The sequence below is a fragment of the Pecten maximus genome, chromosome 2, assembly GCF_902652985.1.
Source record: "Pecten maximus chromosome 2, xPecMax1.1, whole genome shotgun sequence".
Classification (NCBI taxonomy): Eukaryota; Metazoa; Mollusca; class Bivalvia; order Pectinida; family Pectinidae; genus Pecten; species Pecten maximus.
Window position 1 is genome coordinate 4,040,875 of NC_047016.1, and position 12,944 is coordinate 4,053,818.

General features: G+C 35.4%; 2 protein-coding genes across 3 annotated transcripts in view; one reads left to right on the plus strand and one right to left on the minus strand.

The window, feature by feature from the left end:
- The first annotated feature begins 817 nt into the window (after positions 1 to 817).
- Positions 818 to 9,723, plus strand: LOC117345391. Of its 2 annotated transcripts, none has more exons than XM_033908468.1 (7): positions 818 to 1,461; positions 2,667 to 2,847; positions 4,358 to 4,443; positions 4,967 to 5,757; positions 6,184 to 6,323; positions 6,777 to 6,964; positions 7,663 to 9,723. In XM_033908468.1, exons 4-7 carry the CDS (start codon positions 5,404 to 5,406, stop codon positions 8,484 to 8,486), a joined length of 1,506 nt encoding a protein of 501 aa, XP_033764359.1. In that variant the 5' UTR covers positions 818 to 1,461; positions 2,667 to 2,847; positions 4,358 to 4,443; positions 4,967 to 5,403; the 3' UTR covers positions 8,487 to 9,723. Both variants share the same exon structure in this region; 1 of them encodes a protein (XP_033764359.1).
- Positions 9,724 to 12,649: 2,926 nt separating this feature from the next.
- The window catches only part of LOC117345406 (von Willebrand factor D and EGF domain-containing protein-like), a 52,048-nt gene continuing 51,753 nt past the window's right edge, over positions 12,650 to 12,944 (minus strand). Inside the window, exon 20 of the mRNA XM_033908482.1 lies at positions 12,650 to 12,840. Coding sequence (XP_033764373.1) covers positions 12,665 to 12,840 — 176 coding nt within the window. The 3' untranslated portion in view covers positions 12,650 to 12,664. The remainder of the gene's footprint in view (positions 12,841 to 12,944) is intronic.

Genomic DNA, 12,944 nt, shown 5'->3' on the forward strand with positions numbered 1-12,944 from the left:
ACGTTATACACATTATGTCGTCTGCTACAGTGTACAGAGTGTCTGGCGAGGTATACGTATACGTCCCTGGCAAACACTGATATGAAACATTACGTTTATCTTCTCTCATAATATTAACTTAATTTCTTGAAGGCATGGGAATGGAGCCCTATCTCCAGAGCTGTTACTTAGTAATGAAATATGTCCTGTTACCCAGTGAATAGCTTTAAATCACTAATAACTGTTGACAAATGTGTTTTGGGTATAAAGTGTACCTTGTGTAAATATGGTAAATATCAGATAATTTAAATCAAATTTGGAGAGAGTATAGGTTTCTAATTAATTATAGTCATATGCATATATATTGATGATTTGTATTATGAAGTGATAATGTGCAAGCTGAAAGCATGTCGCATTGATACTGTATCGATGACCAATTTGACCTGTGACCTTTGGTGACTTATAAATGTATATGATTTCTCTAGTCATAAACATCGGAAAACGGTGAAAATATTATGAGATGAAACAGGAAATAATTCTCTATAAGAGTACAAAATTTCATTGAAAACGATCAATACTCAAAGTCAGGAAAATTCATTGAAAAAGTTGAAAATACAAAGAATATATAGCAAAATTTAAAAAAAAAATTGAAAGACTAAAATTGGCACGTAACTGTATATACAAACAAGCTGGATTTCAAATCAACGTCCAGAGAGCTACGAGGCCCTTGGCCTCTTGTTTTGTATTAAGGTAGCTCGCTCGGCCGTTTTTGAATGCGCCTGCGCATCGTAAAAAAAACCGTTGTCGGCATATCTTCTCGGTGAAAAATAAAATAATAAAGGTTTGTATGCACCTAAGTCTTCAAAATTACATAGTTGTTGTTGAAATTTTCGGTTTTTGAGCAACATGGGTTTAATCACGTAATTTGAGTTAAATAATAATATTTCACGACAATCGGATGCACTTCCGGTTTGTTTACGTTCGCTTGCTGACAGCTGCGCTGACAGATGCTAGCAACGGTCTGCAGTTTGGAATCATTAAGATAACATGTAGGTATGGGACGCAAGTTAGGACATTATCGTTCGTCAAGTTTTAAAAGTAGAAGAGATAAGATTTTGACGGGACAAAGAAGACGATGTAACGCGGAGAGAGTCAAAGAAGACCATAGTTACTGTGGTGGCGTAATTTCACCGGACCTGTCGACGTCGTGTGTTGGAGAGGTAAAGGATGTCGGTGATGATGATAGGTGGAGAGACGGGAGACGTGTTGTGGAATTAGGGGTACTTGCTGATGGTTTGTCTGGTTGTAAAACGTGTGGAATACCCCTAACTCTATCACATACGACGCACATATTAAACTATGGCCTCGGAGCTTTACTAAAGATTCCCTGCGACAACACTTTGTGTAGAGCTATGAATAGTATTCCAACAGGGAAAAGACACGACCATCAAGTGTTTGACATGAACACAAAATTAGCCACAGGTAAGTGTGTGTGTGTATATTTTTTTCATAACAGCAACCTGCAGTAGGGGTTAGCCTGCAGATTGCCATCCATATACATGTATTACATATGTACATGAGGCTTAATTAAGACTAATCCCATATCTACATATATGCTCAAGAAATTTTTCATTTTTTATTTTAATTTCACCTGAACATATATTGATTTTCAAATAATTTTGCTGCCAAGTGCCTATTCTACATGTCTGATTCTTGCAAAACTGGCATATCAAAACATAGACCTAATGTTTATGAGAACAAACATTTAACACATTAGGTAATTGAATATTGGATTTTTTTTTAATTATTAAATTTCATTATTTGAAAAAAAAAATCTCTCTTAATTTAGTCTAGCAGTATAAGCTTAGAATGATTGAACCATATATATATAATGCAAGTTGAATATATTTTTAAGTTTGTCTCTATAGACCAGGATATATATACCTGGTAATGTTATATTAATCCTCAATTTTGGAACCAAAAACATTCACTATATTTTATATGTAGCAAGTTGTAATTGTAGATACTGTACATAATGGTACAGTCACTTTCTAGTTTGACTTTAGAGGAGTTTCCCTTAGCTCAGTCATGGGCAGTAAATTGAGGGTCACATGTTTGGGCCAGACTGGCTGCTCTCTACTATTCCTTGAACTTTTACATGTACACATAATAAATAAGCTAAAATATGAACACAATTTTAAATCACATTAAAATATTCTTAGTGTTCATTTTTTAACTATATGATGCTTACAGTGTACATGTCAATTTGCAGTAGGACACTCTTTATATAGATAAACCTCTGAGCTACATGTACATATATCAATACATATTGTTCACTTAAAGTTTAACTTAGTGTCATATTCAGTAAATACATGTATATAAAAGTTTATAATGTACGGTGTGCTGTGGAGCTGTTGCACAATTTTTTTAACTATTGTAGTATCTAATATACAATATGTAAAAGAGTACATACTTGTGATACTTTCTTATATATATTATAATTGAAAACTGAATTTTTGTTAAAAAAAATAGTGAATACCTCTGTATTGCAATTTTATATCAACAATACATGATGCATGTATTAGCTGATACATGTATTAGCTGTCATTTCAAGTTCTTAACATTTATCATACAATTATAATTCAACACAATTTAAGCAATTCCCAAATCTATTCTTCAATTTATAGGTATGCTACATGCAGGCATTGGAACTACACAAGTGAACAGTTTGCTAACATCACTTAATATACCAGCAGTTAGCCATGCAATGCTTGATAGAAGACAACGAGAAACTGGGGAGGCAATGGAGGCACTTGCAAAAGAATCAACAGAGCAATGGATGGATGAGGAAAAAAAATTAACAACAGAGTAAGATTTATACATGAATTTGTGTTTTAGACTTGTTTTAGATTATTGAACATGCATGGTTAACACATGTATGAGTGAAAATATCAACATAGGACAATTTAGCTCTTAGTAGAAATTAAACAATATTCCCGATCAAAATAAAAAATCTACAATATTAACATGAAATTCAACTACAGTGGAACTTCGTTAACTCGAACTCGGATAACTCGAATACCCCGCTTAACTCGAAGTACCTCGCCGGTCCCGGCCGAATTCTCTCTTTATCTTAGTAAAAAAAACTCGGAAAATTCGAATTCGGATAACTCGAAAAACTCGGATAATACGAAGTAAAAATTTGGTCCCAGCAATAAAAATCCTACTTGAAATGTTCGAATAACTCGAAGTATAATTTTCGTCGATCGGTGGCAAACGCCGACATTTTTTAAGAGCTAAATTCCGTTTGTAATACTGAACATAACGGCACTACAAACCTACATGCTATTATAAGTGTTTCATAAATTCATAAAAGAAATTGTCGGTTGAATCTTATAACAACAAGTCTTGGTGATAAAAAGTACTGCTTTACTTACATCAGGTAATTTCCCAAGGCGGTCGCCGATATCAGTACACACGATAGTCAACAACTCATCTACCCGTTCGCTCAAGCGGAACTAATCTCTAGCTGACACACCGGTAGATCTACCCGGCTGATGTTTTTACAGGTGTAGAAATTATAGTCACCGGCGCCTATTAAATCTTTAAACTGTTGAAACAATAGCTTAATTACTGCCGAGGTGTTCAGAGTACAACTGTAACGGTCAGTGCTGTCTATTAAATCGGATAAAACACCAACTCAGTTACAGTAACATTTTATACGCACATGCGCAGCCCAACTTCCGGTGCTAATACACATGGAAATGGCGTGGTTATCAATAAAAAGTAAGTAGGCCGATCAAACAGTATTTTATATATGTCCAATAAAAGGTAATGGTTCTGTTACGTTTTGTATGCAATCTGTGTTAAACTTAAAAGGTTATTTGTTTTGACATTAATAACTTGTTATTTTGTCGAATTCCGTTTTATCGTTTACCTTTTGCAAACATGACTTGCACATCAGATCGTTATTGAAGTGACTTAGTGAAAGAAACTTTATCATGAGTGTATATCGGCAAAACTACACCAAATTACAAGTGACATAACGAAACATTACATATATATTTACATGTATTGACATGTCTTCACACTAAACTGATGAGCGACAGAGCGAAGTTATAATGATTATATAATGTTGACAAATATTGACCAAACTTTTCACCAAAAACGATAACTCGCTTAATTCGAACACTCGGATAACTCGAAGTTTTTTCGTGGTCCCGTCGACTTCGAGTTAACGAAGTTCCACTGTATAACAAAAAGAGAGTATTGAGTCATTATGAGTTTTTATTTTGAATCATAGGACACAACATTAAGTTAGATAGATAACAGTATATGTTTAGAATGAGTGTTACTTATACAACAATTTTTTTATCAGGATGACAGGAGAAGACAATATTGAAGTTTCTGTAGATGCAGGTTGGCAAAAGAGAGGCAGTGGGAAAGCATATAACAGTTTGTCTGGTATGTATATTTCAATAATATCATGATACTCTTTCATATATGTACCTTGTCAGATACAGGTAGGTCTATTCCACCCAAGGGGAGAACATTTTATAAAATAAACACCAAAATCTGATTCAGCAATAAACTCCTAAGTGGCAAACATATAGTTTGCGCATGAACTTAAACATTATCTTATTTAGTGAAGGATAAAATTAATTTTGAACAAGGTTCAGGTGTTACAACACTTTACGATACCTCGGGTGGAATATATCACTATCCTTCACTACAACATGCATGTATCATGTAAGAGTCTAAGTAAAGTTTATTTTTTGACCTGAATGTTTTTTACTATACAGTAGAGGCTCCTTGTCACTGAAACATCTTTTTGGTCATTGTTACCTACATTCTGGCAATTTTTGAAATTTATAATTCAGTTATCAATTAAATGCTTGTCTGAGAACAATTTCTGTTCTAGGTGTGTGTGAAGCATCTACATTATGTCATTTATTTATTATAAGATTTATTTTTTGTACAATTGTAGGGCATTGTTCTATGATTGGCAAAAACACTGGCAAAGTCACTAACTACAGAGTGAGGTCGCGATCCTGCAGGGTGTGCACAAGTGCGGATAGCAAGGACCAGTCACCTTCTGACCACGACTGTAGAAAAAACTGGAATGGTTCAGCAAAGGCAATGGAGCAGGATATGATCGTAGACATGGTATCAGATTGCATAAACAGAGGCTTCAAAACACAGACTATAATAGCTGATGATGACTCCACAACAATTGCTAGGCTGTGACAAAATGTAAATGTCAACATAAAGAAAATTTCTGACAAAAATCATGTTAAAAAGAATTTCAGCAAAACCTTGTACAAACTTCAAGCAACAAACAAGAAACTGACAACTACCATCATCAGATATATAATTAAATGTTTTAACTATGTAATTGCACAAAACAGTGGAAATACTGAAGGAATGAAGAAAGGTCTTGATTCACTGTCCAGACATCCATTTGGTGACCACAGCCTATGTGATAAATCCTGGTGTCGATTCATATCAAATCCAAAGGAGGTTTACAGATCTCTTCCTCATGGCAAACCTATCACTGACCCCCAACTCCAGCAAACTTTGACCGAAGTATTTAACTCCTATATTCATCATGCTGAGAAACTTTCATCACTTGGAAGCACCCAGGCTAATGAAAGTTTTAACAGAATTGTTGGTTCAAAGGCTCCAAAATCACAACACTATAGTGGTTCAGCTAGTTTGAACTACAGGGTAGCTGGGGGAGTTCTGCAAAAGAATTCAGGACACACTTACCTATCAATGGTGAGTTTAAAATTAGAATAATGATACATTCAACTTAATATCTATTATGCCATACCGTGGCGTTTGTTGTCCGTCTGTCCGCCGTCCTTCCGTCCGTCAACAATTGACTTCTTCTTCATAACCAATGATCGGAATTTGAACAAATTTCGTCAAAAGCAATGTTCATGTACCCATGTAAAATGCTTATGATATATTGACATAGAAATACCAGTGACAAATATACTTAAGCATCATTCTTGTTTCATATCTCTTGAAACCAGATGAGCGATACAGGCCCTCTGGGCCTCTTGTTTTGAACTAGTAATTGTTTTTGTGTTGATGCTGGCTTCAGCATTACAATGTACCAATGAAAAACACCAGTGCATAATCATCCTTTTATTTTGACAGGCAATATGCTTCAAGACTTTTCCAATTTTATAATTTCAGGTTCACAGAAAAATTGGATTATCTCCTGGTACACACACCTTGAAGCTGGGAATTCTCAAAGATTTACAAAATCGGCGCAGGAGAGCAATTGCAACAACAAAAAAAGCAAAGAAAAAAAGACTTGCATTAAAAGCAAAAAGGTTTGATGTAATTTTGCATTATTTTACTATTGTATGGTTGAAATTGAAATTATTAAACTTCAAGATTCTACTAAAAACAGAATTATATCAACATTTGTCAATGATACCGACAATGTTTTATACACTCTTCAAATGTTATTGGGATATTTTGGTTTCCAGAGCATAATTTTCTCAAATATTTTGAATTGAACTTGGTGAAAATGTAAAGAACATAGGCAATGAGGTATAATGGATTTGTATACATAATTATAATGTACATGTAGAACTAGAAATGGCAAAATCTGAAAAAAAGTCTCATACCAGGTTTCTAGCTTAGCACCTTGTGTCTTTATCCACTACAATATACATGTAGATGTATTTGTATATATCTAAGTAAGTTAACAAACAGACTATCAAAAGTGTTTTTTGTTGTGAAAGCATTTACTATAATTTCTGGTATTATTTACCCAATAGAATGCAGGCAAACACAGCAAATGAAATTAGAGAAGGCACGTCATACCATCCCGCCATAGATACCCTGGACATATCAGCTGATTCCATTAAAGAAATTCCTGAGCCTCAACCATCACCTACAATGGAGACTTCACCTCTACCAAAGAAATGTTCAGCAGTTTACTTTGACCTTGAGAGTACAGGGCTAGGTTAGTTAATCCCTACATAGATCCATGCACATCTCAAGTATATTTATATTGCTAAAAAAATATGAATTTACATAACTATGCATTCGATTTCCAACCCTATTGATTACACAGTGATATAGACAGTTTCTGCCATAATTACCAGTATGAGGTTATCATTTTGACTTTTTAGCCAACCATCATCAGATAGTGGGCTATTCAAATCACCCTGCGTCCGTGGTCCGTCCGTCCGTCCGTGAAAAATTCTTGTTATCGCTAATCCTCAGAAAGTACTAAAGGGATCTTTCTCAAATTTCATATGTAGATTCCCCTTGGTGCCTTGTTATGCATATTGCATTGTGAGACCAGTCGGAAAACAACATGGCCGACAGGCAGCCATCTTGGATTTTGATAATTGAAGTTTGTTATCACTATTTCTTAGAAAGTACTTAAGGGATCAAATTTCATATATTGGCTTCCCATTGTTTGAAAAGTACTTGAGAGATGTTTCTCAATTTGCACAGATTAGTAAGAGGAAGGGAAAATAGAGAAAAGATCAATCTGACATGGAACCTATAAAGATCATTCAATGGTGGGCGCCAAGATCCCTCTGGGATCTCTTGTTGTGTGATAAAACTCATCCTATATATTTTTATACACTATCTCAGGTATAAGACTTTATTAACATGCATTTAAATGAATAACACTCTTATGTTTTGCAGCTAGGACTTCTCACCTCACTCAAATTGCAGCAGTGTTTGGAGAGGAAAGTTTTGACACCTATGTGATACCACGTATCCAAATATCGCCTACAGCATCTACAGTTACTGGGCTCACATGCATAAACAGGACACTTTTTTATAAAGGCCACCCTGTTAATTCTGTTTCAATTTCAGTAGCCATACAACATTTCATTACATATTTGAAGAAACAAACACCACCCGTGTTCCTTGTTGGACACAATATCAAAAATTTTGATTGTCCACTGCTTTTGAATGCATTGGAGGCTGTTGGTAAAACAGACGAATTTCTAGAATGTGTGTCAGGATTTCTTGATACTAAATTACTGTTCAAGATTGGGATGCCTGGCCTTTCTTCATATTCACAACCAAATCTGTTCAAACTAATAACCAAATCTAACTACGAAGCTCATGATGCTGTACAAGATGTTATTTCTTTACAAAAGCTGGTGCGTGAGAGTAAATTAGAAATATCTGATGAGAGTTATGCAAATGCCACATTTTCGGTTGATTCAGCAAAAGAGAGTCATGGATATGCAAAGAGAGTACGAGTGAACCTACCTTCTTTGAAAGGTTTGGTAGGGAGAAAGATTTTAAGTGGAGCTATGGCTAGGAAAGCTGCAGGCAGTGGACTAAACTATAGTTGTTTGAAATTAGCATACACAAGGAATGGAGTGGATGGTATAAGAAATGTTTTTGGAGAGAAGTGTGGTATGAAAGGGGTAAGAGTGACCAGATCTTCAAAAATTGCTGACACTGTTGGGCGATATTTTTCAGAGCTGCAAATGTGTGTAAATGAAGTATAAGCAAAACTGACAATGTATGATCAAAGATCAATTCAAAATGTTTTGATTTATAGCTCTAGATATATACTGTTAAAAATATGTCTGTCATTCTTTGGTATGCCAATCAACAAGTTTTTAGCTTTGTGTAAGTTTTTTGGAAACCTTATAAGTCTAAAAGTGGAAATAATATTATGGCAGAATAATGTGTCAATATATACACGTTGCAATTTTTCTACAAATACACAAAGTATTTGGATAAGCTTGCTAAATACAAAGTGTACAATCCACACCATTCTTATTTTATTAATGCCTACATTAGATGGCTATCAGTGATATAATGGCAAAATTCTGCTGAATATTTACCATTTGCCATGTATTGAACTTCATATTTTGATCTTGAAAAAATTCTTTTGGAAGTTTGAAAAGTGGAATTAAACTCAAACTTCCTACAGTGCTTCCTTACAAAAGTGCTTGTTTGGGATTGCTTTTCTTGTTTAAAGGTCATATGTCAAGGTCACTGTTACTAAGCATAGAAAATTGGTTCCTGTACAAATACTTTACAAATATGTTGCTAAGGCATAATGTTGCTATGGCTTCTGAAGTAAATATAATTTTTTTGTTTTGTTTGACAACTGACATACCTTCCATTTGTATTTTCATGAAGATTTGAATCGCCACTACGAATCTTTTAGAAACAAGCTATATATCCTTTTCAATATCGCTTTTAAATCGACATATGATAAGGCTAATTACATGTATACTTGTACAAATATTTTGGAAAATCATGTCAAGGAGATACTTTTTGAACTAAGTCTAGAACCAAAATAAGCTCAATGACCTATGGTTTTTTGTTCATTTATTGATATAAGATATCCATAGGTGCACAAAAAAACACCTATGAAAAAAAGTTAGTTATTATTTCATTACTTTTTAGTATGTTTAGTTAGGGAGTATGTATCTCATTTCGCTGTACATCTATTCTGGTATTTTAGGGCCTGTTGTCAAGGAGACACTTTTTAAACTAAACCTGGCGAAAAAATAAGCTCAATGACCTATGGTTTTTTGTTCATTTATTGATACAAGGTATCCATTAAGGTGCAAAAAAAACTGAATGGAGAAAAGTTAGTTATTCCTTCATTATTTCCTATCATGTTTAATTTGATATCTTGTTTTGCTCTATATTTATACTCATATTTAGAACAGCTGTTGTCATGGAAACAGTATTTGATCGAGACTAGAATAAACATTACATCTTTAATATATTGTTTTTTGTTCATTAACTTACATTGGACATACATATGGATACAAAAATGTATCAACCAGAAAAAATTAATGTATCATTCCATTAATTTTTCTTCGTCTTTAATGACCGACTGGTTATCCCAATATGCTTAATATCTGTGCATTGTCAAGGAGACGCTTTTTAACTGGCGCTAGCGAAAAAATAAGCTCAATGACATGTTTTTTTCATCATTTATGGACACTAGCCATCCATACGGACATTAAAAAGTATAAACGAAAAAAAGTTAGTTATTTCAAAATTGATGAGCCAGCTACCTTAACATGTATGAGTATGTTACTTGACTTTTACCTCACTCAACATATGATGTTTTAAATAATCAAGTTTCAAACAATTGGTTACTTTTTTCGAAAGTCTTAAAATAAAAACTACAAAGATCATATCCCAAATCATCAGACAGTATATTTACTTTCAGGATATAATCTAAACGTATAGCTTGTCAGGGCCAGCGTGTTTTACATCACATTGAATAACGATGGTTTATTAAGGAAGCTACACTATCACAGCCAACAATGGTGAAAACACCCATTCCATTTAGCTACACCATCACAGCCAAAAACTGTGTAAACACCCAGTTCAGTCAGCTACACCTTAATACCCACCAATGGTGTAAACATCAAGCTCAGCTAGCTAAACCATCATAACCAACAATGGTGCCAACGCCTAGTCCAGTCGGCTAAATTATCACAGTCAATAATCGGCTCCATAATCACAACCAACAACGATTGAAACGGCCATTTCAATTAGCTTCACTATCACAGCTAACAATGGTTTAAATACCTATTTGTATCCATTATCACAGTCAGCAATGACCCAAGTCCCTAGCCACTTCGTTTTCTTTCGTTTCCGGATAACTTATCTAATGAATGAACGGTTACAAATATTATGCTTACATTTTAAAAGGAATAATATGAATAAGTAGCTGTTGACTTTTGGCTTCAGAGTATTTTTTCATCATATTAATAAGACCATAGTTTATTGGTGTAGCTTGATCGATTTACCTCATTGATCGTATTGGAATTTCAGAGTAAACAGTGTGTTAACTTGTGTCTAATGTTCCATCTCTTAATTCTGTCTCATTTTGTGGATTAGTTTTAGACAGATGGTGTTGTAAATGGTTTTGTAAACAGGAAATGACAAAACAATTTTGTTTCAGGATACGGGAACAAATTAGTCCAAAAAGTGAATTAAGCAATGGAGTGATCCAACAAAACCATATTAATATCCAAGTGTAGCAGGATTGGTTCTGTTTGTATTTTAACCTCCGTGATCGTCTGTCGGCTTGGCGGCCATGCTGGAAAGTAGGAACTAGCGCCACCTAGCGTTGGTGACGTGGGGTTTTCCCCTGGTTATATTTGGTAACAGGGTACGTGTAGCTTAGCCGGTTCGGGTAGTTGGCTACGTATATACGCGAGTAGCACGGGAAAATACAGATTGGGGGTGGGGCTACTAGGGCTATATATTCAGTTTCGCGGGGTTCCGGCCAGTACTGGCTGAAGTTTGGACCACGGAACTGGTCAGACACTGAGACCCTGCGTGGCGCAACGAAATTCCGGTAAGTTTAGTCTACACTTTCACAGCCAACAATGGTTTAAAAGCACAGTTCAGTTAGCTACACTTTCTCAGCCAACAATGGTTTAAAAACTCAGTTCTGTTAGCTACACTTTCTCAGCCAACAATGGTTTAAAAACTCAGTTCTGTTAGCTACACTTTCTCAGCCAATAATGGTTTAAAAACCCAGTTCTGTTAGCTACACTTTCTCAGCCAACAATGGCCTAAACACCCATTCCATTCCAGTGTTAACTACCACAGTCAACAATGGTTTGATCCCCGATTCAAGTCGGCTACACTATCAGAGCCAACACTGATTTCAACACCCAGCTCACTTAGCTACATTCAGAGCCAACAATGGTTTCAACGCCCAGTTCGGTCAGCTACACTATCCCAGGACTTTCAATGCATATTTTCTCTCTCTCTCTCTCTCTCTCTCTCTCTCTCTCTCTCTCTCTCTGTGGCGCTTTCAAAGGACTCTCAATGCATATTCTCTCTTTGTGGGGCGCTCTCAAATGACTCTTATTGTATACCCTATGTCTCTGTGGCGCTTCGCATTTGTGGAGCTCTCAAATGACTTTCAAAGATTGTGTGTAATGTCGGCTTGCTTTTATTGTTGTGTACGGGTGTTTAGTGAAGGACATATTAAGTATAGTAGAATTGAGTTCACTTCTGCTAGACAAACGGCTTGATATCAGAATAATTTCAGAGCCACAAGCTTTCTCTCGTATTAATTACATTAATTCAAATAAAAACAATTCGAGGTAAATGGTGTTTTACTAATGTTTCATATGAAAAGAGATTATTTTAAGTTATCATTTATTTTGATAGATGGTATTTCCTTTTATATTTAAATCAGTTATATTTCACAAATCATCGACGGACTGCAGGAACTGAACACATCATTTCGGACTCCCTAGATTTGATACACGGTTAGGGACTGAACACATCATTTCGGACTCCCTAGATTTGATACACGGTAAGGGACTGAACACATCATTTCGGACTCCCTAGATTTGATACACGGTTAGGGACTGAACACATCATTTCGGACTCCCTAGATTTGATACACGGTTAGGGACTGAACACATCATTTCGGACTCCCTAGATTTGATACACGGTTAGGGACTGAACACATCATTTCGGACTCCCTAGATTTGATACACGGTCAGGTACTGAACACATCATTTCGGACTCCCTAGATTTGATACACGGTTAGGGATTGAACACATCATTTCGGACTCCCTAGATTTGATACACGGTTAGGGACTCGTTACTTGAGAGACATCAGATAACATAAGACAAAATATTAAATGAAAAAAAAACTCGAAAATAAACTTCGTTAGATTTATTCGACAATATCAGGGTAGGAAGAACATGAATCCACGTGTTCACAGTAAATACATATGTGGGGTCTTGCGTCTCCGCACTGACAGCCGTTATTTTTGCAACAGGCACAGTCAAACCTAGTTTTATCAAAACCACACTGGCAACCGGACCGCGTGGCTGTGTAGGTGTTGATCTCTGCAGAGAAAGATGCCGTGTCATACAGGACCAAAATACAATCTCATTATAAATCATTTAAATATATACACCGTCAAATAAATATAATACAATTCAACAAAAAT